Source organism: Pelophylax lessonae, assembly GCF_965119305.1.
Source record: "Pelophylax lessonae genome assembly, chromosome: 3".
Lineage (NCBI taxonomy): Eukaryota > Metazoa > Chordata > Amphibia > Anura > Ranidae > Pelophylax > Pelophylax lessonae.
In genome coordinates, this window is record NC_138770.1 from 85563258 (window position 1) to 85590237 (window position 26980).

A 26980-nucleotide genomic window follows, 5' to 3' on the forward strand; every position below is an offset into this window, starting at 1 on the left:
ATGCGCGAGATTTTACGCTGCATTCCTCGGCCCCCTCTAGCTAGAACCAGGAAACAGGGCATACATTTGCATACTGCGGCTTCAGGTGACCAGAACAAAGAGGGCGGCACTGAGCAAACGTTTTATAAAGTAAGATTTTATGATTGCCAATGAATTATTAAACTGTGTAAAACCGGATTAGCGAATGTATGAAGGGCGGTGGATCGCTTTTTGGGAAGTATTTTTTTAAAAAAACGATTCTGTGGCCGGAACTCCTCTTTAAATAATGTACCTGTTCCAACTTAAGTACAAATACAGCTTAAGAACAAACCTACAGAAGCTATCTTGTTTGTAACCCCGGGAACTGTCTGTATTCCTCTCGACAGTCCTCAGTTCTGTTGTAAACAGTGGGCTGACTCTTGAGAGGGTGATGGAGGCTTGATGGGTGGAAGTCAGTCTGGAGCATTGGGTGTTCCTCGGCAGGCAGTATTTGCATGCAGACCACCCTAGGTAATGCTCACATGTACTTCTGAACCTCCATGACTGAAAGAGCTAAAATACAATGAATAAATGGTGCAGGCCAGGGACAGTTGGGGAGAACTGGATCAGCCATTTACCCCAGGTCTTGTAGAACCCCCCCTGCTAAAACAATTCATTGGGAGCAGTGGGAAAAAATGCACCATACATTAATGTATAGTGGGAAGCATGATCTCTACTCAGCAGTGGTCAGAATGACACCCTAAGAGACAGCTAAAATAATCATTGGGGTCATGCCACTGGAGCTGTCAGGGGAAGTTGTCTTTGGAAATATGTAGTCACAGTTCAAGGAATCCCTAATAACCTGAGTAACCTCCAGGGGAACCTTTAGATTCCACAGGACCCTTGTTTAGAAAGGCTGGACTAGATGATGCTGGACATCCTCCAGTCTAGAAATGAGTACTGTATTTTCTGGCGTATAAGACTTTTGAACCTCAAAAAAATCCCCCAAAAATGGGGGTTCGTCTTATACGTTGAGTATAATATCTCCAAGGTAACCTAAGTATAAGTATTACCGATAGATGTAATCTCTCAAGACGCTGGCTGTGTGGGAATCCTGTACTGGTATACCGTATGTACCGTAGCTTAGGCTACATACAGTGTACCGCGCTGAGCCAATCAGGGAGAGCGATGTATTCTATTATTGAATGCAAAGCCTGCTCGGATTGGCGGAGTAACATCAGCCCACCTCTCTGACTCTGCCAATCCGAGCAGGCTTTGCATTCAATAATAGAATACATCGCTCACTGTGATTGGCTCAGCGCGGTATACTGTATGTAGCCGAAGCTACGGTACATGCGGTATACCGGTACAGGATTCCCGCACAGCCAGCGTCTTGAGATTACATCTACTGGTAATACTTAGGGTACCTTGGAGATATTTTGAGAGATTACATGTATTACAGTACTAGGGTACCTTGGAGATCTATGAGAAATCTGATGTTTTTCAATGGTGTTGCCTTGCTTCGGAAGGGGGGTCGTCTTATACGCCCAGTCATCTTATACGCCGGAAAATACGGTATCTGACTTTCAGCAGTGTGCAATGAAATCAGAGTAAGCCATTTCAGGACAGGAGAGGAGCCTGTACAACTGTGCAAGACTAAAGGGAAGGCCGGTCAGTTCATTTTTGATGGTTGTGTCCTGCATCCCTGGTGGATTGCTTTTCAAAAGGCGGCATAGCAGTGGGTGGTGGCAGGTGTCCAGGAGGCGCTACTTCTGCCTACAGTTTTTTTTTCTTTACTTTTTTCTAATTTGTCCAATAGCAATTTAAAATTGCACGGCAATGCCACAACTGCGAGCCAAACATTTGGCTCCCGGTTGCTTTGTGGCTCCATTAATCTCAATGGGCAAGTTTGACAGATGGCAATGCCTGTCAAACTCTACAGCCCAAGTTAATATTGCCACCGCTGCAACATGTGTAGAGCTCTGTTAGGCTGTATTGTTAGAAATCAAGAGGGAACTGCGCTCAGATGCTTATTTTTACTGAAACCCCAATAGAAAGTGAGAGAAAACGCTGAACAAGTGTCCCCATTGGAAAATTGTTCATCATCAGTTTACATTCCTTATATGTAGTGACTTCATTGGATTTCTTTTTTTAACCATTTGACCTCCTGAAGATTTACCCCCCTTCATGACCAGGCCATTTTTTGCGATATAGCACTGCGTTATTCTAACTGACAATCGTGCGACACTGTACCCAAATAACATTAATTTCCTTTTTTCCCACAAATAGAGCTTTTGTTTGGTGATATTTTATATTTGTTGTGCTATAAACAAAAAAAGGCCGACAATTTTGAAATAAAAACAATATTTTTTACTTTTTGTTATTAAACATATCCAATATCTAATTTCTTCATCAATTTAGGTCAATATGTATTCTGTTACATATTTTTGTTAAAAAAAAAAATCCAAACAAGCATATATTGATTGGTTGGCGCAAAAGTTATAGTGTCTACAAACTATGGGATACTTTTATTTATTTTTATTATTTTTATTCTTTTACTAGTAATGGCGGCCATCAGCAACTTAAAGTGGGAGTGCAATATTGCGGTGGACAGTTGGGACGCTATCTACCACTTTTGACACTTTTTTGAGGACCAGTGACACCAATACAGTGATCAGTGCTAAAAAAATATACACTGTCACTGCCCTAATGACACTGGCTGGAAAGGGGTTAACATCGAAAGGCGATCAAAGGGTTAAATGTGTGCCTAGCCTGTGTTTTACTAAACTGTGGGAGGGGCTTGTACTAGGGGAAGGCATCGATCCATGTTCCTGCTTAACAGGAACACAGGATCAATGCCTTCCCTCCTGACAGGACAGCGATCTGCCTTGTTTACATTGACAGACCACAGTTCTGCCTCTGTACCAAAGAATCGGTGGGTGACGGTTGACATCAAGTTCACCGTACCCGCCAATCAGTTCCAGCTGTGTATAATAACAGCGGGAGCGGCCGCCATTGGCGTGCCTGTTCACTTCCTACCAGGAAGTGCTGGATTACATACTAGGTACGTGATCCAGCACCGGAGAGCAGCTTTGCAGCTGTATATCTAAGTGATACGGTTGGAAAGCGGTTAAGCTAAGATAATTTTCAGTAAATGCAGAAAATATCTGTTGATCCTGCCAAAAATGCAGTGTCCTTGTCACTTCCTGTGAGCTGCACTAAAGAATATCTTCTTTTCTAGCTATCATTTGTAAACTACCAATTGTCTTGCAACCTATGTAATGCAGATGAAGAGATACAAGCATGTTTTTAGTCCGAATCAGGAAAACAGACTTGGGTGATACTGTGACTCCCTCCATAGATACAAATTGTATCATACAATGGAAAAGTAACATAGCCATCCTGGGACAGAAAGTGTGATATTTGCACCATTACCAGGTGAATATAAAGCAAAAGAAGCTTGAAAAAGAAAACTAATGAAATCACCATGTAAGCGGGGCCTAACCAGTATGCCTGAGATTTGAGTAAACATAACTGGATACCTAAACTTTGTTTATATTGTAGAAATTAAATGACTGCAAAACTGGGGTGACTTACGGCACAAGCACTACATATGTTCCAGGTCAAACATATCTTCACATTGTTTATCCAAAAATCACTTTTCAATAGTAAATCAGGCACTTAAAGAGGAGTTCCGGACAAATTTTTATTTATTTTTTGATAAAAATACCCCCAGGACAGTCAGGGCTACTGCATTTAAGCAACGATAGCCTCTGAACTGTCCCCTGCTTAGAGTACCTGTAAGAAGAAAAACTTACCTTGAACATTTCTTGTCCAGCGCTGCCATCTATGGTGTGGGCAGCTGAAGCCGTAGCGTCCCTCTTCGTATCCCTCTTCCTGGATGTCGGAGTCCCAGAATGCCATACTCGTCATCCCGCAGCTGGTTCTGTGCATGCCCAGAAGCTGTTCTAATGCATTCAGCAGGGAATGACGCTCCTGCGCCGGAAGTGACGAGGGACATCGGTGCAGGCGCATTGACTCCTAGGATGGATGACTCTCATCTCCCAGGAGTCAATGCAATGGAGGAAGTGACGTCGGGGGCCGCGGCCGCATAAGGAGGAAGTGGCAGGAAGGTAAGTTAATCTTTATTAAAAATAAGGCAAGTGAAACAAAAAAAAATTATAATTTCCAATTCTTTTTCAGGTTTTTTTAATCTAACTGACGGTGTAAAGTGAAAAAAATAGGGTGGAACTCTGCTTTAAAGACCACAGAATGCCAGCGGAGCACTTCCCTTGAAGAGGCTATGATATTGCTTGGTCACAATGTGAATCTAACATTAGGGATGATCGAACTTTTCAAAAGTTCGGTTCGACCAGAACACCAGAACTTCCAGAAAGTTCGGCCCGGATTTCAGAACCCCATTGAAATCAATGGGACCCGAACTTCTGTAATAAAAAAAAAAACATTTTGAAGCCCTAAAACCCAATAAATGCCCCTAAAAAGTGCCTAGGGTTCTGGGTCGTGCCCCAGAGACTATTAATCACACAAAAAAAAGTTCTTACAAATTGTCATTTTTGATAGAGAGCCAATTATTGAAAAAATTATTGAAAAAAAAATGAGATTTCTTTGGATTTAGTGTCTGGGGGGTCTAAAAGTGTACCTGTGAAGTTTCAGCTCTGTAGCATGTCCAGAACCAGAAAAAAAAGATAGTTTCTCTTAGGTCACTTATAGAAAAGGGATATGGCTATGCTATTTTCACACCTTGCCGGTTTTGTAGCAAGCGTTTTTTTGAGCATTTTTTGGGGGTTATTGGAGGCAGGCATAACATCAGAACTTCTGTGTAGGGGTATATATACACACACACTTATATGTATATATACACATACACATATATAGGTGTGAAAGTAGCAGAACACTATGCTTGCGCTAATGAAATAATTAACACCCATATGGCTTCTCTCCTTTCACACCTATATATGTGTATGTGTATATATACATATAAGTGTGTGTGTATATATACTCCTATACAGTAGTTCAGATGTTTGCCTGCCTCCAAAGATCCACAAAAAATGCCCAAAAAAACGCCTGCAATAACACACCTGGGCGTTTTTTTTGGCGCAGGCGTTTTTTTGGGCATTTTTTGTGGGTCTTTGGAGGCAGGCAAAACATCTGAACTTCTGTATAGGGGTATATATGCACACACACTTATATGTATTTATACACATACACATATATAGGTGTGATAGGAGCGGAGCCATATGCCTGTTAATTATTTCATTAGCGCAAGTATAGTATTCTGCTATTTTCACTCCTATATATGTGTAGGTGTATATATACATACATGTGTGTGTATATATACCCCTATACACAAGTTCAGATGTCATGCCTGACTCCAAACATGTCCTCAAAAAAGCCCTATAAATGCCTGCAGCAAAAAAGCAGGCTGACCGGCGAGAAGCCATATCCCTGTTCTATAAGTCACCTAAGAGAAACGATCTTTTCTCTATAGCGGTCACCCTGAAATGGAAGGGTTTGGTCACCCTGCCATAGCGGTCAGTGTCAGTTCACCCTACACTACACTACGGTCACCCTGGCACTTAACACTTTCCCTACAGAAACTAGATTTTTGACGCTAACTAAAGTGGAAAATAGCACCCTAACTACACTAGATATCCCTTTCCTCACACTAATAATTGCTAAATGACACTTTTGAAGCAGAAGTAACAGAACTGCTTCCACTCTCTTCCACGTCCCTGTATTAAAATGCTAGGAATTTGGCGGGGCTATCTTATTTACCGGGGGGCGTATTCACTAATGATTGGCCTCTGGACCCCCTAGTCACTCCAATCACATTTCTAGCATTCTCCTGCTCCCTCAATTGGCTTTTACTAATGGTTCTGGTCCAATCATGGGCTTTTAAAGCCCATTTCCTGTCCCATTGCATTTTGGTCGGTTCTGGTTGCCGAATTCGGTCGAATTTCGAACACCCAATGTTCGGGTCGAACCGATGGTTGACCCAAACCTTTCGATCATCCCTATCTAACATGTCCCTGCAGATATCCGGCTGCCAGCGGGTTCCAGGAAGTTGACATTGAAGACACCCTGTAATGGGAAACCTCCTCTTTCCCTCTTCGAAGGGTACACCTCCCTACCCTCACCACCAGGGGCTATGTCCCTATCTTATTCCCGCACTGGGACAACACTGAATAATGCAGAATCTCCTATTTAAGGAATACTGGTTTAAGATAGCCTATGAGATCTCTTAGGTTTTGGGTATCTATATCAGTGTTTCTCAACTCTGGTCCTGAGGGCACACTAACAGGCCAGATTTTAAGCATTACCTTGGGGAGATACAGACTAGAATACTACAATCCCTGAGCAGCAAATTATACCACCTGTGATTTATTTCAGTTTTCTTGCAAACCTGGCCTGTTAGTGTGCCCTGAGGACCAGAAATGAGAAACACTGATCCATAGGATAGCTGTCCTCCCAAAGATGGCTGCCTGGAGCCCAAAGAAGGGGACACTAAGTCTTTAATGGTCTCCTTCCAGCCTAAAGAAATGGCACAGTGCCACCTTCAGGTTGGTGGATGTACTTCAGCCCATACCTGCCTACAAACACACAAGAGACTAATAATCTGCAATATATTACATTTTTGGTTTTGGGTTTAGATAAACTTTAAAAAAAAAATGTTTTGGCTATATGTACATTTTAATGATAGTCTGTTTCAAATACGCCCTAAAATATATACCGATCTTGCATGATCCTTCTAATGATTCATTATTATTGACCATCATCAATAGTGAAATCTGTTTTCAAATATTCTTTAACAGTGCACTGTAACAAACCTGTCTTTGATGATATGGTATCTTAAAGTATCATTCATGTTTTTTGTTGGTGTGCCAAAACAGTTCTTCATCAACACAACATATGGCGAACTATCGAGCCCATCGAGAAGGATACCAATATACAGATAAGATTCGATTGACAACTGAACTTCAGGTGCTTCATAGGGAAGAGTGTAGCTGGCATCTTGGAAAAGTGCCATGGAGATCTTGAACTGGCCGATGCCCTCTGTCAAAATGTTTATTGTGCTGCAAAAAAAAAATATACAGACATTATTTCTGCACAACAATTATCAATATGTCGCTTGGCAACTTAGGCCCTGTTCACACCTGAGCATATTCCAGCTCATAAAACACTCATCTCTGAAGTTCCAAAATGCCCAAAAAGCAAAATCCTATTCATTTCAATGGGCCCTGTTCCCATATGAGTGTTTTGTTGCCTAAAGCTCAAAGTACATGAGCTTCTTTTTTTTGCCAAACTACAAGCGTTTTTGGTCAGATGTCAATGCTTGCCTCCAAACACCTGCAAAAAGCACCTGAAAAGGCCCAAAAAAAGCCTGAAAAAGATACGCAAAGGTGTGATTAGAGCCTAAACACAGGGTTAGCACATGCTACAGACTGTAGGTTATGTCCCTTATGCTGATTGTTTTGTTTTTAATCATCACCCCTTTAAAGCAAAGGAGATAACAATGACATCACCTCCCAAATATGGCCACTGGCCAAAGTTTAGCAATGACATTGACCAGATATGGCAATTGCCATATTTAGTTAATGATGTCACCATCATTCCTGCAACTTTTTTCTTTTAAAGCTGATGACAGCTGGGGGGCTGTCATTAGGCCATGTAGAGTGTTGGGATCAGTCATGTGCACCAGGTCATTTTTTCCAGAGAGTCAATGGGCATCATGATTGATAATAGATTTGCATGGTGGGACATTTTTCGGGGACTTTTATTTTTTAATAAAAGACTCATCAAACATTTGGCTATTAATGAGTAGGGGTGCTATGTACTCATTATTATGTACTTGTTCTCATGGAGGGATGTGATCTGGAGGCCCCATTATTATTAAATACCTCCACAACTACCTGACTAGGTTTGTGGGGAAGAAGCCTTTGTCCTTACCCCCCCCCCCTGGCAAGGCATCCCTTGAGGGCATGTGGCCTTGTATGTATCAGGAGTGGGGGACAATCACATCATTTGCCCATCCCCCACCTCATAATATTCTTGACACCCCTTTGCATATTATCCCAGAAATGGGCATCTTTAATTTAACAGATTCAGCTCCCATTAATTTGAAAGGGGTTCGGGATCAGTACCTGAACTTCTTTGAAATTCACAGAACAATGTTTGAACTAAACCCATGGCGATTTGGTTCATCCTTCCTCAGCAGTTGAAATTACATGGTAAATCAAACTGATTAAAAGTCCTTATACTTTTCCTTTAATCTTGCAAAGGAAAATGTCACTGTGACTGTACTCACTGTCACTGGGAATGAAAGACAGATACTTAATGGTTTGGATTGCTTCAAATGGGGTCTGTGTTTACACTTATGCTAATGTATATTGTACTTCAATGTTAGAGACAGGCTGTCACGTACCTGGGAGGAGTCTGAGTTGATGAGGTCGGCCTCTCTTATATCTCCGGCCCAGACCCCACTGAAGGTGAGACAGAGGGTGTCAAAGGCCAGGAGGGACACGAGTGCCTGTGGTTGTTGATGGATCAGGATAGGCTGCTTTTCCGGATCCTGGAAACTGGAACATGCAATGCTGTATGGAACATGTGCAGCAGATAGCCAGGCAAGCACTCGGGTAGTTCTGAGAGACGGAGTCAGAGTAGTAGGAAAGCCAGGGTCATCAACAGGCGGTGCAGCAGGGTACCAAATCGTAAGCAGAGCCAAAGTCAGGGACGGAGCCGGGTCAGGTTTAGCAGAGAAGCAGAAGCAGAATCCAAGTCCAAGTTCAGAACAAGCCAGGTCAGCAACAGGGAAGCATACAGGTATCATCAGGTCACAGGAAACAGCTGAAGATCAGTCAGCACAGGAAACAGGAATGAACTTCCTTAAAATAGCCTGTCTGGCACCACGCCCATTAGTCATTCTTCTGGGAATAGCCTGTGCACGGCCACGCCCCAGACGTCTCACAGGGATTCCCTGACATTGCCCCCCCCTTAAGGGCAGCCTCCGGATGCCCAACATAGACCGTTTTTCCGGATGTTGTAGAAGGTAGGCTCGTAACAATCGAGGAGCATGGACGTTTGAAGCAGGTTCCCAGGAATTATCCTCAGGGCCATAGCCCTTCCACTTGATAAGAAGCTGTGTCTGACCACCCCTTCTTCTACAGTCCAAAATAGACTCCACCTCAAATTCTTTATTACCTTCCATCAAAAGGGGAGCAGGAACTTCAGATCCACGATCTGGAAAGGGGTTGGGAACAGCTGACTTCAGTAAAGAAACGTGGAACACGGGATGGATCTTCAGATTACCTGGTAAGATTAATTCGAATGCCACAGAATTGATCTTCTTCCTGATAGAAAATGGACCCAGGTATCTTGGGCCAAGCTTTTTTGAGGGACACTTTAATCTCAGGTTTGCTGTAGATAGCCAGACCTTATCCCCCGGTTTTAAATTCAAATTCCCTCTCCTTCTTCTATCAAAAAATTTTTTATTACCAGCCTGTGCCTTCAAAATGGTTTCCCGCAAAAGCTGACTGTTGGTATTAAGAAAATTTAGTCTTTCTTGTACAGCTGGTACAGCAGATTCCATAGGTAACTCAGGTAGAAAGGAGGGGTGATATCCATAATTGGCATAGAAAGGAGACTGCTTGGTGGCGGAATGAACAGAGTTATTATAAGCAAATTCCTCTAAAGGGAGGAGTAACACCCAGTCGTCTTGAGAAAAAGAAGAGAAGCACCTTAAATATTGTTCAAGAGTTTGGTTTGTCCTCTCGGTCTGTCCGTTTGTTTGTGGGTGGTAGGCAGAAGACAAACAAAGTTCAATGTTTAATGCTTCACATAAAGCTTTCCAAAACTTGGAAGTGAACTGCACCCCACGATCAGAGACAATGCTGGCTGGAATGCCATGCAATCTCACCACTTCTTTGATAAACGTGGAGGCAGTTTCGGAGGCAGAGGGAGTTCCTTTCAGAGGTATAAAGTGTGCCATCTTGGAAAGACGATCAACTACGACAAAGATAGTTGTAAACCCTTCAGATGGAGGAAGTTCCACAATAAAGTCCATAGAGATCATACTCCATGGTTTTTCAGGTACGGGGAGGGATTCCAACAGGCCCCAGGTCTTGGCCCGATCAGACTTGTTTCTGAGACACACAGAGCAGGATCTGACATAGTTTTTACAGTCCTTTAACCAATCTGGCCACCAAAAGGAACGGGAGACCAAATCAGAGGTTTTATGGATACCAAAGTGTCCAGCCAGAAGATGATCATGACACTTAAGAATGGTGACCCTCAGTTGTTCGGGAATAAAGATTTGTTCCTTGTGGAAATAAAGTCCATCCCTCTGCTGGAGATGCAAGTTCAGAGGAGGTGGGGAGTTTGCAACTGTCCCCTTGATCTGTGACATCAAGTCTGTTTGCAAGAGTAGGAAATTCTTAGCTGGCAAGATGGTGTCAGGTTCAGGAGGTGGAGCTGGTTCAGGAAACATGCGAGAAAGGGCATCAGGTTTGCAATTCTTAGAGCCCGGACGAAAAGTTATATGGAACACAAATCGAGAGAAGAAAAGTGCCCATCTTGCCTGTCGAGGTCTTAATCGTTTCGCGGTTCTTAGATATTCTAAGTTCTTATGGTCTGTAAAAATAAGTATAGGGTGTACAGCCCCCTCCAGTAGGTAGCGCCATTCCTCCAGGGCAGCCTTTATGGCTAACAGTTCATGATCTCCTACGTCATAGTTCCTCTCAGAGGAGCTTAATTTTCTGGAGAAAAAGGCAATAGGGTAGAGTAGGGACTTGGCTCCTTGTCGTTGGGATAGTATAGCCCCGACCGCATTTTCAGAGGCATCCACTTCAAGTACATAGGCTAAAGCGGGATCTGGGTGTTTTAAAATGGGAGCGGAAGTAAACAGAGTCTTTAATAGTTCAAAGGCGGCTTGAGTCTCTGGAGTCCATTTGAATGGGGTAAACTGTTTGGTCAGCTGTGTGATGGGGGATATGATGCCAGAAAAGTTCTTTATAAACTTCCTGTAAAAATTAGCGAAGCCCACAAAGCGCTGTACTGCTTTCTTGTCCTCGGGGGCAGGCCATTCCAGTACGGCAGATACCTTTTGCGGGTCCATAGCAATGCCATCCGCAGAGATAATGAGTCCCAGAAATTGGATAACCTGTTTTTCGAACTCACATTTCTCCGCCTTTGCGTAAAGACGGTGTTGGCGAAGTCTGTCCAGTACCTTCTTTACATGGTTTCTGTGTAGGTCGAGAGAACTGGAAAATACAAGGATATCATCCAAGTATACGATGATAAACAAATCAAGATAGTCCCGAAATATATCATTAACAAGATGTTGGAATGTGGCTGGGGCATTACAAAGACCGAATGGCATGACCAGATATTCGAAATGCCCAAAGCGCGTTCGAAACGCGGTTTTCCATTCGTCTCCTTCACGAATTCTGACTAGGTTGTAGGCACCCCTCAAATCAAGTTTGGAGAACACCTGTGCCCCTCGTAACCTCTGGAAAAGTTCGGGAATTAGGGGAAGAGGATAACGATTCTTGACAGTTATCTTATTGCGATCGCGATAATCCACACAGGGCCTAAGGGTATGGTCCTTTTTCTCAACAAAGAATATGCCCGCTCCTGCGGGTGAAGTGGAGGGTCGGATGAATCCTTTTTCCAGGCTTTCATTAATGTAGTTACGGAGAGTCTCTAATTCGAGCTCAGAGAGAGGGTAGATCCGGCCAAAAGGTATTTCAGCCCCTGGCAACAGTTCAATGGGGCAATCGTATGTACGATGGGGAGGAAGAGAATCAGCGCTCTTTTTATTGAAAACATCCAGGTATTCGTGGTAAACTGTGGGTACCAGTTTCAAGACGTCGGGGTCCGGGTGGATACCAAGGAGAGAGGTAGCAGTAAGAGACTCCTCAGGAACACAATGTGCCCGGCAGTAGGGAGAAGAGAAGGAAATCTCACCCGTGAGCCAATTGATGCTAGGGTTATGGGCCTTCAGCCAGGGTATACCAAGAATGACAGGAAACATGGGTGATGTTATAACGTCCAGGCAAAGGAATTCTTGATGACCAGAGGAGGAAGAGCAGAAAATTGGAGCCGTCTCTTGTGTCACTGGACCAGACTTGATACCAGAGCCATCAGCCAGGTGAACAACAAACCCTTGTTTCTTGGTACAGAGAGGTAGATTGTGTTGGGCTGCAAATGTCACATCCACAAAACAGCTACAGGCCCCAGAGTCTATAATAGCAGGAACAGAGATAGTCCTTTCAGGAAGTTTCAGATGGCAAAGCAAGGTGAGATGTGTTTGATTAGTCCTGGGTGGATGCATCATAGAAATCCAGTTAGAGGAGGTTCTGCAAGGCCTCACAGGACAAGTCTGAATGTGGTGACCGGCATCGCCACAGTAGAGGCAGAGATTGGAGCGATACCGTCAAAGACGTTCCGATGTGAACAGAGGGGATCTCTGGAAACTCTTTCGTGAAGGGTAGTGAGGTACCTCTGGGGGGTTAACGGTAATGAGAGGAGTATCAGCCCCAAACTCCGGGCGGACCAAAGGAGCCTTGTTAGCTCTTTCGGCTTGCCTCTCACGTAGCCTCCGGTCAATCTGGATGACAAGGTTCACCAGGTCTTCTAAGGCCGTTGGTACCCCCACCCTGGCAAGTTCATCCTTTAGGGCATCAGACAAACCAAGACGGAACTGATGATGGAGGGCCGAATGGTTCCACAGAGTATCGGCACTCCATACACGGAAATCTGTCACATAATCCTCCACAGGCCTTAGGCCTTGCTTTAACTTGCTAAGCTTTGATTCAGCAGTCCGATGACAAAAAGGATCTGCGTATAGCTGGGACATGGCAGAAAAAAAAGAGTCCATGGTTGTCAAGGCTGGATCGTGTTGTTCCCGAAGATGGAAAGCCCAGGATTGGGGCTCATCCTGAAGGAGCGAGATAATAAACCCCACCTTGGTATCTTGTGAAGAGAATGTTCGAGGCAACAGGGAAAAGTATAGTTCACAAGAATTACGAAAAGTCCGAAATTTTCTTCGATTTCCAGAAAAACGTTCAGGAATGGGAACCCGAGGTTCCGGGTGGAAATCCGCCGCACAGGATGTGCTGGGCTCCGTCAGAGAAGAGTCATTTTTGCGGGCCGATAATTGATCTTCGATGCAATCCAATTTTCCTTGCAGGCTTTGTACAATGTGGGATAGTGCAGAGATCGATCGTCAAACGTTCTCCAGTGGAGAGACCTCCCTTTCAGACTCCATAGTTGGCTGACTGATACTGTCACGTACCTGGGAGGAGTCTGAGTTGATGAGGTCGGCCTCTCTTATATCTCCGGCCCAGACCCCACTGAAGGTGAGACAGAGGGTGTCAAAGGCCAGGAGGGACACGAGTGCCTGTGGTTGTTGATGGATCAGGATAGGCTGCTTTTCCGGATCCTGGAAACTGGAACATGCAATGCTGTATGGAATATGTGCAGCAGATAGCCAGGCAAGCACTCGGGTAGTTCTGAGAGACGGAGTCAGAGTAGTAGGAAAGCCAGGGTCATCAACAGGCGGTGCAGCAGGGTACCAAATCGTAAGCAGAGCCAAAGTCAGGGACGGAGCCGGGTCAGGTTTAGCAGAGAAGCAGAAGCAGAATCCAAGTCCAAGTTCAGAACAAGCCAGGTCAGCAACAGGGAAGCATACAGGTATCATCAGGTCACAGGAAACAGCTGAAGATCAGTCAGCACAGGAAACAGGAATGAACTTCCTTTAAATAGCCTGTCTGGCACCACGCCCATTAGTCATTCTTCTGGGAATAGCCTGTGCACGGCCACGCCCCAGACGTCTCACAGGGATTCCCTGACACAGGCTCTCCATTTTGTCGGTGTATTGAGGTGTGATGTGGATTATGTTAAGCTTGTCTGTCCCACTGTTAATTGTTAATGAACTCACATATGGTGTCTGTCCAGATGGCTAGATAATTAGTTCAGGTTAATTCTATTTCTGTATACAATTTCATCTGCATATGATAATGTAATCAGGCAACCCCTGACCTGATGGGGTAATTTGATCAGGAGGGGGATGTGCTCATGTGTGTATAAATTGAGTGTGAAACTGTTCAATAAAGGAGAAGGTTCCAGTACAAGCTAAGTTGTCGGCTAGCTTTGTATGGGGGGGGGGGGCGGCTGGAATATTCAATATCTATGTTCAAGACTGAAGGAAGCCGTATACTGATGGAAGCCCACTAACACAGTGTGGGTCGCGGTTCCGTTACAGTCCCATATCTAAATAACTTTTTTTCCTTTTTGATAATTCAATTGGTATTTTCCATGTAATGATTATATTTGAAATGGTGCATTTCAGACTACTTAATATCACAGTTACAGCTAAGCATATATATATATATATATATATATATTTTGTAACATGCGAGAGTACACATGTGTTATGCAATATCAGATAAGATGAGTCTGACCAAATTTCCGTGAAGCTGGATTTAAAATTTTGGGTTTCGCTGGGTGTGTTATCACTCCACATTCCTTATAAATGGGCTGCCAACACACCACAACAGACAATAAAATGCACATGACCTTTTTTTTTTTTTACAGTGCAGCACACCACAATGCCTACATCTAATGTACTGAGTCGTGGGGTTCAACTCACAATGAAGGATATACAATGATGGACACCTCAACACACAGTGTGAATGGCCCAATAATCTTTCTGAAAAAAAAAAAAAATACACAAAAATACCTAACATTATTTACCTAACCATGGGATTAGTTGCAGTGCCAAGGCTAAGTTTTATGTCAAGTGGGTAAGAACATTTCATTTGAACAGCCACTTCTCTTTGTACAAATGAACCATTACTTGATTCCAAGGTAATTTGTAACGTGTTGATAAAAGTTGCAAAGGTTTTAGATGTCTGTGGGGAAAAAGAAATAAAATATGAAAACATATCCTGTACAAGTTATAAAAACTGCAAAATAATTGGAATAGCTCTGTTTTAGAATGTTTGCTTGGATGCAGTATTCCATAGGTATGATTTCAGAAAATAAAAGCAAAGAGAAGTGAAGATAATGTCCTTTGAAATTAGTCATCCAATGCTTCAATTACTATTTTACATTATATTTATTAATATTTAAAGAAAGTTACAAATGTAAAAGAGAACAGAAGCTTATGATAAGCAATACCCATTACAGGTAGGAAATGGAAAGCATAATGAGCAAAATGTTTTTGTCAGGGACTGATTCATTACTCATAAGGAATCATTTATGCAATTGGCAAATGGCAGGGTTATGTCTTTTCTGATTCATTCGTAATTATAGATAAAAGAAAATATGACCTAAATGATGCAAGTATACAATATTCCCACAACAGGGTATCCAGTGTAATATAGTTTTATAAATGGGTGATCCTGCCAGGAGATGTGTTATTTTTCAATTTCCTATACCATGCCAAGCTGTCCAAAAAGTGACAGAAGGGTTGGGAAAAATACAATAAATTAAAGTAGAAGTTCAGTGTAAAGCTAAAATCTCTAAATCTACTTTCAGCCGCAATCTAAGACTAACCTATCCAGCCCTGTAAAGTAAAACTCTCTGTAGCACTGCCCCCTAGAGAGCTGCTGAGAATTACACTTCTTGGGTTCCCCTGGGTTACCATTAGCAACTGACAGCAGATACACAGCATTAAAAGTTCTTGGCTCAGACAATAATCAGTCCAGGGGATTTGGTTTTTGTATTTTATTTAGAACTGGGATGGGAGAAGGGATGAGTGGGATACTCCAACTAGTAACCATGCACAATTCTGAGGACAACTGACTGTAGAATGTGGCAAGACTTCACCCTGCCACTGAAGTGAAGTTAAATTGACCGTTCCAGCTTGAATACTCTCTTCAAGGTTAACAACGTGGCACCCCCTTTTCGCTCACTGCCTGTGTGCTGTCGCCCGTTCATTGACTCTAGCCACTGGAGTGGTCCCCTTCCTGGGCAGACCCCTTGGCAAGCTCCCATGTACTCACGGACACTGTTTTTCCACAGTTGCTCTGCCTTCACCTCCACAGTCAGCTTTATGGGACCTCTAGGTTCAGCCACACCACTGGTTCACTAGCCCGACTGCCTACGGCCACTCTCACAGCTGCAGGAAAGGAAACAGCTGTCACCTTCCTTCTGGGACTTGGCTTCCCGCCCAAAGACCCCCTGTCACATGTGCCCTTGGCTTTTATAATGTATCCCAGGATGCACCACTGCTTGTGCCAACCCACTGAGATAGTTACAAAAGCCTGTGCGTCACTGGCTGGGTTTCCTCCACTGTCCAACAGGCTCCCCTATTGGATGCAGTGGGGACACTTCCTCAGCCCAGATGAATCACACCCTGGACACATGCAACAGGACTAACTATTAATCAGGCTCCCCTGATAAGCAGACAGAACAACTATACTTTCTCTGCCTAGCACCTACCTAGGAGGGTGCTACATCACTATACATACCTTTTCTGAAGCTGCTCTGGACTGGTCCCACGCTGAGCTGTCAGCGGCGGCTTCTTTGTGTAGGCAGGTGCAGAAGAGGCAGTGACAATGGAAGCTCCATAGTAACTCCATAGTAACTCTATGGGTAACATCACTTCCCTGGCATTTCACAGCTGTTATCGGCTGTGTCCTGCACACAGATTCCGCCACTGAAGGCCGAACCAAATCAGATTCAGAAAAGGTACAGTATTTACAGTGTGTTTTGCTTTACAGGGTTAGATAGGTTAGTCTTAGATTGTGCCTGCAAGTAGATTTAGAGATTTTAGTTTTAGGCTTGACCTACACTTTAAGCCCACCACATGTACCGAAATACGGTCAGAGGTGCTTACAATTGACAGCTTTTATTTTTATTGCTCAAACCTTTTTTTATTAAAAAAAAAACGGATGCAATTACTGCCTAAAAGATATTATCTTAAAAAGAAAAGTCAAATGTCACCTTTGTTTCCAGAAATTCAATCATTTGAACTAACCCGGAAACCCACCTTTGTCTTCCTCATGAAAGTGGAGTTGAAGACCCTCCTTGACTAATCAAATGTAAAAACACAGGGACTGGTTTTCCAGAATCTTCCATGAACTGTGTAATCATTGTGACTTCTAGCTTGGTCTATCCAAATCAAACAATCACACACTTTTACCTAAAAAAACTAGAACTCCCGATAGTCCAGAGTGCACCGATTCGCTAACATTGCACCAGCCTTCCACAAAATACCCTTCATAACATTACCTTGACAACATCATTCCATCCGAGATGCCCAATCTTGACTACAAACCTTCATGAAAGCCACCAAATTTCCAATTTTTTTTAAAGAAGTATTTGAGCCTTTCTCTGCCCCATTTTCCACATTTAGGAGGTATGATAATTTACCTTCTCTTTGCACTCAGGCAAGAGTGCCAGGGCTGACAACTGGCGATAACATGACATGAACAATTCCCCTTATTAATTACATCATCAAAAACAACCAACTAATATGCCTTCTATCCATCAATGCTGAGAAGACATCTAAAAACCTTGACTGGGACATTTTATCTGCCATTCTCTGCCAGATTGCCACCCCCTAAAAAATGTTATGGCACTGTATGACGAACCCTGGGCCTATATATGTATTACCGGATTATCGACACAGCCGAGATGTTTCCTCTCTCCACTCTATATTCTTGTCATGGAGCACCTCCTGGGGACAATACAAGCTAATGCCACTATCCAAGACCTTCTGGTCGATGTCTGACACCATGAAGCAGGTCTTTACACATATCCGATTTATGTGAATTCTGAATTGATTGTTTTAATATCCTTGATGTACATATAAGGTACCAAATAGGCCTTAACTTGCATAGGGTAACCACTCAAGATGCTTCTTGCATGGCAGCTCAGCTGTCCAGAATTTAAGCTAAAGGATCAAGTGCAAATGGCTTGCTTATCTATCTTACACACACACATACATTTTACCTTATTTTTTTTGTTCAGGAGCAAACATATTACACTTCAAATAATATGTTTATTTTTTTCTCTGGAAAATATTTGTTATGTAGTTTTAGGCTCCTTTTTACAGATTTGCCTGTCTATTCTTAGATGCTTTGTTAAAATGAATCCTGAGGTTTACAGATTTCAGTAACTGAAGCTGGAGTGCAGCTGAGTGAATCATCTTCTTCACATCCTTTTCAATCTAAGAAAGAGTCTTAACCACTTGACCTCTGGAAGGCATTACCCCCTTCATGACCAGGGCAATTATTGCTATTCAGCACTGTGCTAATTTAACTTGCAATTACTCAGTCATGCAACACTGTACCCAAATGAACTGTATATCATTTTTTTTTTCCACAAAAATAGAGCTTTCTTTTGGTGGTATTTGTTTACCACTGTTTTATTTTTTATATAAATGAAAAAATACCAGAAGTTTTGAAAAAAAAAAAATATTTTCTACTTTCTGTTATTAAACATATCCAATAAAAAAAATTAAAAAATCTTTTCTTTTCTTAAATTAAGGCCGAAATTCTGCCACATATCAAAATCCCAATAAATTGATTGGTTTGTGTGCAAGTTATATCTGCAAATGATTGTATACACACTGGAAATTACGCAGCTGTGACGCTATACTAATGAAGATCAGCGACAGTGACAGGCAATGTTGTGCTAACAGACCATCGCTGGAGGGTACGCTAAATGACCGACATTGACATCAATAGTGAAACTAATACAGTGATCAGATATAATACTGTACATTGTCACTGTACTAATGACACTGGCTGGGAAGGGGTTAACATCTAGGGGCGATCAAAGGGCTAACTGTGTGCTTAACAAGTGTAATGGGTGCAAAATGTTATGCTTTTACTTAGAGATCTGTCTGTTTTTTCTGCCTTTGCAGGGAGTAGAAACCGCCTGATTGCTGATCTGTGTACAGAGCCCTGTGTGTTTGTAAACACAGGGCTCTGTGCTATGATTGGCTCTGTGCTGTGACTGGATACAGCTGATCAGCAGGCCATAAATTATGGGGGGGGGGCCCTACTGACAAAATCCCGCTGTAGCCAGTGACCCTTAACCTGGAACATGTACATCATCCAGCCTACCCGGGAAGCAGTTAATATAAACAGATCTTTAAAGAAAACCCATAATACTCTGTGAATCCGTGTATTTCAGAACAGTAATAGAAGTCCTATCCTATAGATGTTCTGAAAATCCAGAAATGTTAAATTACCCCCCACACCTGGCTGCACATGTAAAAAAGGGCCTAAATTTCTAAGTTCCCCACATTAGGCTATCAATATAGAGTTCAAAAATTCAAACTTGAACTTACATGAATGATACAAACAGAAGTGATTGATGCCTTGCAGTGGCTTATCCCTTTCGAGATAACTTAGTCCAGATTTTCAATAAACCAACTTTCCAACAACATCTTCTGTGCCATTATTTTAGCTAGCCCATAGAACTCTTATTGCCGGTTCACACTATAGTGATTTCATATATCGCATTTGATTCGCACCACACTGCTCTGCAAATCACATACGATGTCTGTGCGACACAAATTCAGGCATACAGATTGTATGGCTGAATTTGCATCGCATTCGGACCAAAGTTGCGCGGGACCCTTTTTGTGGTCCGCCTCAGAATCGGATCGCATGGGTGTTCACACATATGCGATCCGATTCCTGTCCGAATCAAAAGTTTGCACTGAGATATGCAAACTAATCTGGCGTTGTCATTAACTTTGTATTTACACTCCCAGCAGTTCGCATATGGCAGTGTGATCTGCCTGTGAGTCGGGTGCGATGCGGGAACCCGCAGTGAATTCGCAGGATTCTTGCATCGCACCAATGTGAACTGGCACTTAGAATGTTTTGCTATGTACAATATTTAATATTCATTTGAAAAAGAAAAGTAAAAAAATCTGTATAACTAGGCAACTGTTTAATAGGCACCCCCTCCAGGGAGAGCTGGATAGATAGATAGATAGATAGATAGATAGATAGATAGATAGATAGATAGATAGATAGATAGATAGATAGATAGATAGATAGATAGATAGATAGATAGATAGATAGATAGATAGATAGATAGATAGATAGATAGAATTACGCACTATTAGCTGAACTCCACATTTTCCATCTGTCAGAGAGACTGCTACTGAATAAGTTCCGTTGCCGATATCATCTTGAAACTTATAACAGCCGACATTTGCAATGTTGAGTTTACTGACATCAATATTTTGACTTCTTAGCTGACATTTTAGGAAAGAGGCTTTCATTTCATGTGCTCCACAGGTAAGTATTGGACGTATTTCTGAAATATCTTAAAAGAGAAAAAGCTTAAATGGATCCTTAAATAAGTAACTAAGTTAAAAAAATAGAAATACATATATCTAAAGATATAATGACGAGTACATATTTTATTTGATGCATTGCATGAATTGTGCCTTTTGTTACCATAATGAAGCATTTTACCTCTAGAAAGGGCACTAGGTGTGCAAAAGTTAATCTTCGGTAGGTGAACATGAATACATTTATTAAAATTATTAGGGTTTTTGCAAATGTCTGCATATCCTCAAGTTTAATTTTACGTTCTCCAAGACCCCATAGCCCTACCCGACCTATACTACAGAACCCTGCACCAGTTTTTTTGTTTTTCATATAATTGGTGGCTGCTTTACAAGGTTGTCTCACCAATGACATTTATGTCACATTGCGCATGCTTCTTTGAGATCTGATGCAGACTATGATTATTAACTCATTGCCGTGGCTTCAGCAACATAAGCATCATTACACCTTCATGTTGTAAAAGCTATGGCAACATATAATCACACACCACACCAGATCTCCTCAAGCTAGCCATAAAGGGGCCATTTTTTTTGTTCAGTCAATGGGTTGAATGAAAAAAAAATCTAATGGATTCCCCTATCCCCATAAGTGTAGTTGATGGAGGAATCCTACCCCAATATGGCTTTGTATTCTGATAGCAGGGCTCCTCTACAGTAAGAATACACTGGTCATCATTTTATTTATTTATTTTTACAATGTCACTGACAATGACTCTGTCCATTCAGAAAAGGAAGGAGCTAGTTAATTACATGTTTACCGACCCCTTCCTGGTTTTCTATTGTGACACATCCCCTGCAGCAGCCAGCAGGAGAGGGAAGGTAGCACAGTGGAGGGGGGGGGAGCACAGTGGAGGGGGGGGGGGCAGGGGAGCCCACAGGGGCACAGAGACAGCAGAACACAAGTGAACTGGATAGGAGGAGTGGCGGGGGCAGCATACAGAGGAACCAATCTCCTCTATTTTTCTCCTGCAGCAACAGGAGGAAAAATTAGGCCAGTGATTTCTCTACATGCTGCCTCCACCGCCCCTCCTAGCCAGGTGTACAGGGGAGCTGCACAGGCCCCCTGGAACATGAGACCTCATGCAATGCATACAGCTGATGTTTATCTAATGTTCCTGATTGCTTGACCTTCCTGCCTGATGCTGCCTTCCCTGACCTTTACCTGTTCACTTTCAATAGCCTAACATACTTTATTTTGCCTTTACTTAGCTCAAAAGCTAACAATAATAATGACATTAAAAAAAAAGATTTGTTTCTACCCAACAGTTTACAAAATGCACATTCATATTTACCAGAAATGCTAAATTTATCTCTGCAGCCACACCCATATTTCCCATCAATATAGTGACATACTTCATTGTGTGCACATGCACAAACAGAGGAGGGATCTAAAAAATAAGGTCACATGTTACATAATGCAAATGTCCAATGCATAATGCTCTATATATACAGTATATCTATAGATAGATAGATAGATAGATAGATAGATAGATAGATAGATAGATAGATAGATAGATAGATAGATAGATAGATAGATATCAAAGTAATACAATTTTCAAATTTACCTGTACAGTAAGATAAACTGCAAGCAGGAGTTCCACTTAATTTGTACACATAGTAATTATCCGGACAGGATTTAATCTGCACAGTTGTTGACCACATGCAGCAATTTCCACCTGAAGAAGCACAGACCGTATGATTTACAATCCCATCATCGATTCGTGGATGGGATCCCTGGAGCCACATTGGAGCCATCGCGCCACACCTATTTTCAGATACACAGTATTCTGGCATTTTGACACCTCCTGCACCTACAAAGCGGTACCATCCACTCTTGTCATAGTCACAGTTCCAAATGTTATCATTGGAAGTGCTTCTCCATGGTTCATCAAGGGTAGTGTAACTAATGCATGGATCATAGCAAGAATAAGAACCAAAGTATTTTACACATTCCTTACCAAAACCACAAACACCACGGGCACACTCATCCAGTTCACAAGAGAAGCCATTCCCAAAGTATCCGGGAGCACACGCACATGTATATGAGCCAATAACATTGATGCATATTGCATTTAGACCGCAGCTATTTAGGGCAGGGTTAGCACACTCGTCAATATCAACGCATCCCTCTCCACTGCGATTGTAGTAGCCAGATGGACACATACAGGTGTAAGAACCAAATGTGTTTACACAAGTGTAATAACCGCATTTATTTGACCAGGAATAGGCGCATTCATCAATATCAGCACAGCTAAAGCCATCTCCTATAAACCCGTCCTTGCAGGAACACTGGAAGTAGCCAAAATTGTCCTCACAGGTAGCATGAGCGTGACATTTTGAACAGTTTGAAGTAGCTGATTAAGACAAAAATAAGATATATTAATATTTTTGGTGAATGTTTCTCTGTTATGAAAGACATCAAGTTTTGCAAAGTTCTACACAATATACTTTCTGGAAAATTTACTAGCATAGGTATTCTAAATACATTTTATGGGATTCTATGCAAACTCCTCTCCCCAAATTAAGATTTGCAAAAGCACATTTATCAGGATAATATATCACCAGTTCCGCAACTGATACTCTGGTATTTTTCTACTATTTTATTTGCATATTTACATAGTTTGTAAGGTTGAAAAAAGACACCAGTCCATCCAGTCTAACCTATGGGGTTAATTTACTAAATCTGGAGAGTGCAAAATCTGATGCAGCTGTTCATGGTAGTCAACCAGCTTCTATTTCTAACTTCAGCTTGTTCAGTTAGGCTTTGACAGAAAAACCTGAAAGCGTATTGGTTTCTATGCACAGTTGCACCAGATTTTGCACGCTTCAGTTTTAGTAAATCAACCACTATGTGCGTGTATATGTGTGTGATTTCTATTCTCTAAAAATCCCCATAGCCATGTGTATTCTGATTCCCGAGGAAGACATCTAAAAGTTTTTGAAGTTGTCAACACTCTCAGATATTTCCACTTCCTGGGGGAGGGAGTATCACATTTTTACTGCTCTTACAGGAAAAAAAAAACATTTCCTCAATCTAAGGTTAAACTTCCTTTTTTCTAACCTCAAATCCTGGTCTCATGTCCTCGCCAGGGACCTTAGAGTAAACAATTTATTTCAGTTATTGGCGTCACCTTTCATATATCTGTACATTGTAATCATATCCCCTCTTAAGCGACTCTTCCTCTAAATAAATAAATGTCATCTATGTAATTGATCCTCATAGCTGAGCTCCTCCATCCCCCTTAATAATTTTGTTGCCCTTCGCCAAACTCTTTCTAAATCCACAACCTCTTTCCTGAAGATTAGTAACCAACTATTTTTGTTGAGGTTTTGGTTAACCAAACCAAGGGGGTCTTTTGTGCTAGGGGAAAGGTTTATGGGAAGGCTTGAGGAGTTTTTAAACTAGGATTGAGTGGGGAGGGTGAATTAGAATATAATGGGGCAGACAGGTCAGACAGGGGTCAGCCCCAATTGTGGGTGGAATGGGGAAAAATGGGGGGAGAGTTATGGCAGAGGATAAGAAGGTTCCCATGTTACAAACAACCATTGGAAATGGTACTATTTGTACCAAAATTAAAAATATGTAAAATAAGTGTCCAAAATGTGACAATGAATTAAAGTGTTTGTTCACCAATGCCAGAAGTCTGCCAAGCAAAATAGGTGAGTTGGAAGCTCCGGTGCATGAGGAGAACTATGATTTAATTGGTGACCATAACATCATTTCATTTAATGTTAGCTGTAAGCAAAAAACGCATACAGGAAATACAAAAACACTTAACTTTTAGAAAGCAAATTTTCCAAGGATGAGGGCTGCTCTCCAGGATTTAGACTGGAAGGGAATATTGGCATCGATGAGCACAGAACAGAAATGGGAAATTTTCAAAAAGACTGTATGCAAACTCACTACAAAGTATATTCCCATGGGTAATAAGTTTAAAAGGCGAAAAATAAAATCTATGTGGCTCACAGTCAAAGTTAAAAAAAAGCTATAAATAATAAGAAAAGAGCTTTTAAAAATATAAAATGAAGAAACACTAGCGTTGTTTAATTGTTATAAAAAAATATAATAAACTATTAGTCTTTGTTAAGTAACTATAGATCTGTTAGCTTAACTTCTATAGTCAGGAAGATACTGGAGAGTTTAATAAAAGACCACATAGATGAGTTCTTGCTGGAAAAAATATTTTAAGCAACAGACAGCATGGATTCATGAAAGACAGAAGTTGTCAAACAAACCTGATTTCTTTTTATGAGGAGGTAAGTAAAACCTTGGACAGAGGGGTGGCTGTGGATGTAGTATACTTGGATTTTGCAAAAGCTTTTGACGCAGTTCCCCGCACACGGCTAATGTGTAAGGTAAAGTCCACAGGCTTAAAAAGATCAGATTGTAAATGGATAGAAAATTGGCTAGAAAATAGAATTCAGAAAGTAATGGTAATGATTCTTACTCTGAATGGTCTAAGGTTATCAGAAGTGTACCCCAAGGTTCAGTGTTGGGACCCTTACTTTTTAATATCTTTATAAATGATATAGGGTCTGGGATTAAAAGTACCATTTTAGTCTTTGCAGATGACACCAAGCTTTGCAGTGGAATAACTTCTTTACAGGATGTCTCCAACTTACAAGCTGACCTCAATGCACTGTTTCATTGGGCAACTATGTGGCAAATGAGGCTAATTGTTGATAAATGTAAAGTTATGCACTTGGGGGCTAAGAATATGCATGCATCATACATACTAGGTGGAGTAGAACTGGGGGAGTCCATAGCGGAGAAGGATCTGGGTGCTCTGGTAGATCATAAGCTTAATAATAGCAAACAATGCCAAGCTGCGGTTTCCAAAGCAAGCAAAATCCTTTCTTGTATTAACAGAGGCATGGACTCCAGAGAGAGAGATCATTTTGCCCCTGTACAAATCATTAGTAAGACCTCATCTGAAATATGCAGCTCAGTTTTGGGCACCAGTTCTTAAAAAGGATATCAGAGAACTGGAGAAAGTGCAGAGAAGGGCAACCAAACTGATAAGAGGCATGGAGGAGCTCAGCTATGAGAAAAGATTAGAGGAACTGAATTTATTTTCTCTTGAGAAGAGGAGATTAAGGGGGGATATGATCAACATGTATAAATACATAAGGGGTCCATATAGTGAACATGGTGTTGAGTTATTAACTTTAAGGTCAACACAGAGGACAATGGGACACTCTTTACATCTAGAGGGAAACAGATTTCGTCTCCAAATACGGAAAGGTTTCTTCAATCTTCACAGTAAGAGCTGTGAAAATGTGGAATAGACTCCCTCCAGAGGTGGTTCTGGCCAGCTCATTAGATTTCTTTAACCACTTAAGCCCCGGAAGATTTTACCCCCTTCCTGACCAGGGGGTATTTTGCGATTCGGCACTGCGTGACTTTAATGGACAATTGCGCGGTCGTGCGACGCTGTATCTAAACGAATTTGGCGTCCTTTTTTTCCCACAAACGGAGCTTTCTTTTGGTGGTATTTGATCACCTGTGCAATTTTTGATCATGCGCTATAAACAAAAAAAGAGCGTAAATTTTGCAAAAATAGCAATATTTTTCACATTTTTTTATATGAAATTCCCCCCCAAAAAAATGTAAAAATCAAAATTTTTTAACATTTTCGGCCAATTTGTTTTATGCTACCTATGTTTGGTAAAAAAAAAATCGCAAAAAGCGTATTTTGATTGGTTTGCGCAAAAGTTATCGCGTTTACTAACAAAGGGAAAGATTTTTGTCATTTTTGTTGTTTTTTTTTTAACGCGTAATGGTGGCGATCTGCAATTTTTTTGCGGTACTGCGACATTGCGGCGGACAGATCGGACCCTTGACTGACATTTTTGACACTTTTGGGGTTACCAGTGACATTTCTACAGTAATCAGTGCTATACATATGCACTGTTACTGTAAAAATACACTGGCAGTGAAGGGGTTAACTTTTTTTGAAAGGGAGGGGCTATGTGTGTCCCTAGGGGCGTGCTTTCTACTGTGATTGGCTGTGGCTTCAGATGTATGAACAGTGATCAACGGTTCTACATAGTAGAACCGTATGATCATCCTTCATACACAGGGGAGAATGACAGGCGGCTTGTTTACACAAGCCGCCTGACTTTCTCCCTCTCCCCCGCCGATCGCAGAGTGACCGGCGGACATCGGGTCCGCCGGTCACACGCACGGGGGGGCCCGTGACCACGCGGGAGTGGGAGTGCGCCTCCGGCGGCACGCGCTCGCTCCCTAGACCCTCACAGGCTAGCGACGTAGACCTACGTAGCTTTGCCTGTGAGGGGCTGACCGCCGACGTAGATAGTCGTGCGGCGGTCGGCAAGTGGTTAAAAAAGACCTGGATTCTTTCCTGGGTGTACATAATATAAATAGGTACTAATATTTATAGGTAAAGTTGATCCAGGGAATATCCGATTGCCTCTCGGGGATCAGGAAAGAATTATTTTTTTGCTGGGGTTTTTTCGCCTTCTTCTGGATCAACTGCGTGTAAAGGATTGTGTATATGGGATTGTATGGTTGGGTTTTCTTTACTGTTTTTTTTTTTTTTTTTTTTATTGGTTGAGCCAGATGGACTTTTTTTTCAACCTGACTAACTATGTAACTATGTAACATTAGAGAAACCCACATATAAGAATGTAGCCTAAGGCCATAAGGATCATGTTTTA

At 42.0% G+C, this 26980-nt stretch overlaps 1 protein-coding gene across 1 annotated transcript in view; it reads right to left on the reverse strand.

The window, feature by feature from the left end:
- The window catches only part of LOC309551300 (uromodulin-like), a gene marked incomplete at both ends in the record, with an annotated part of 92577 nt that overhangs the window by 11227 nt on the left and 54370 nt on the right, over positions 1 to 26980 (reverse strand). Inside the window, 5 exons of the mRNA XM_082251831.1 lie at positions 6807 to 7052; positions 14731 to 14888; positions 20066 to 20274; positions 21592 to 21687; positions 21865 to 22653. Coding sequence (XP_082107957.1) covers positions 6807 to 7052; positions 14731 to 14888; positions 20066 to 20274; positions 21592 to 21687; positions 21865 to 22653 — 1498 coding nt within the window. The remainder of the gene's footprint in view (positions 1 to 6806; positions 7053 to 14730; positions 14889 to 20065; positions 20275 to 21591; positions 21688 to 21864; positions 22654 to 26980) is intronic.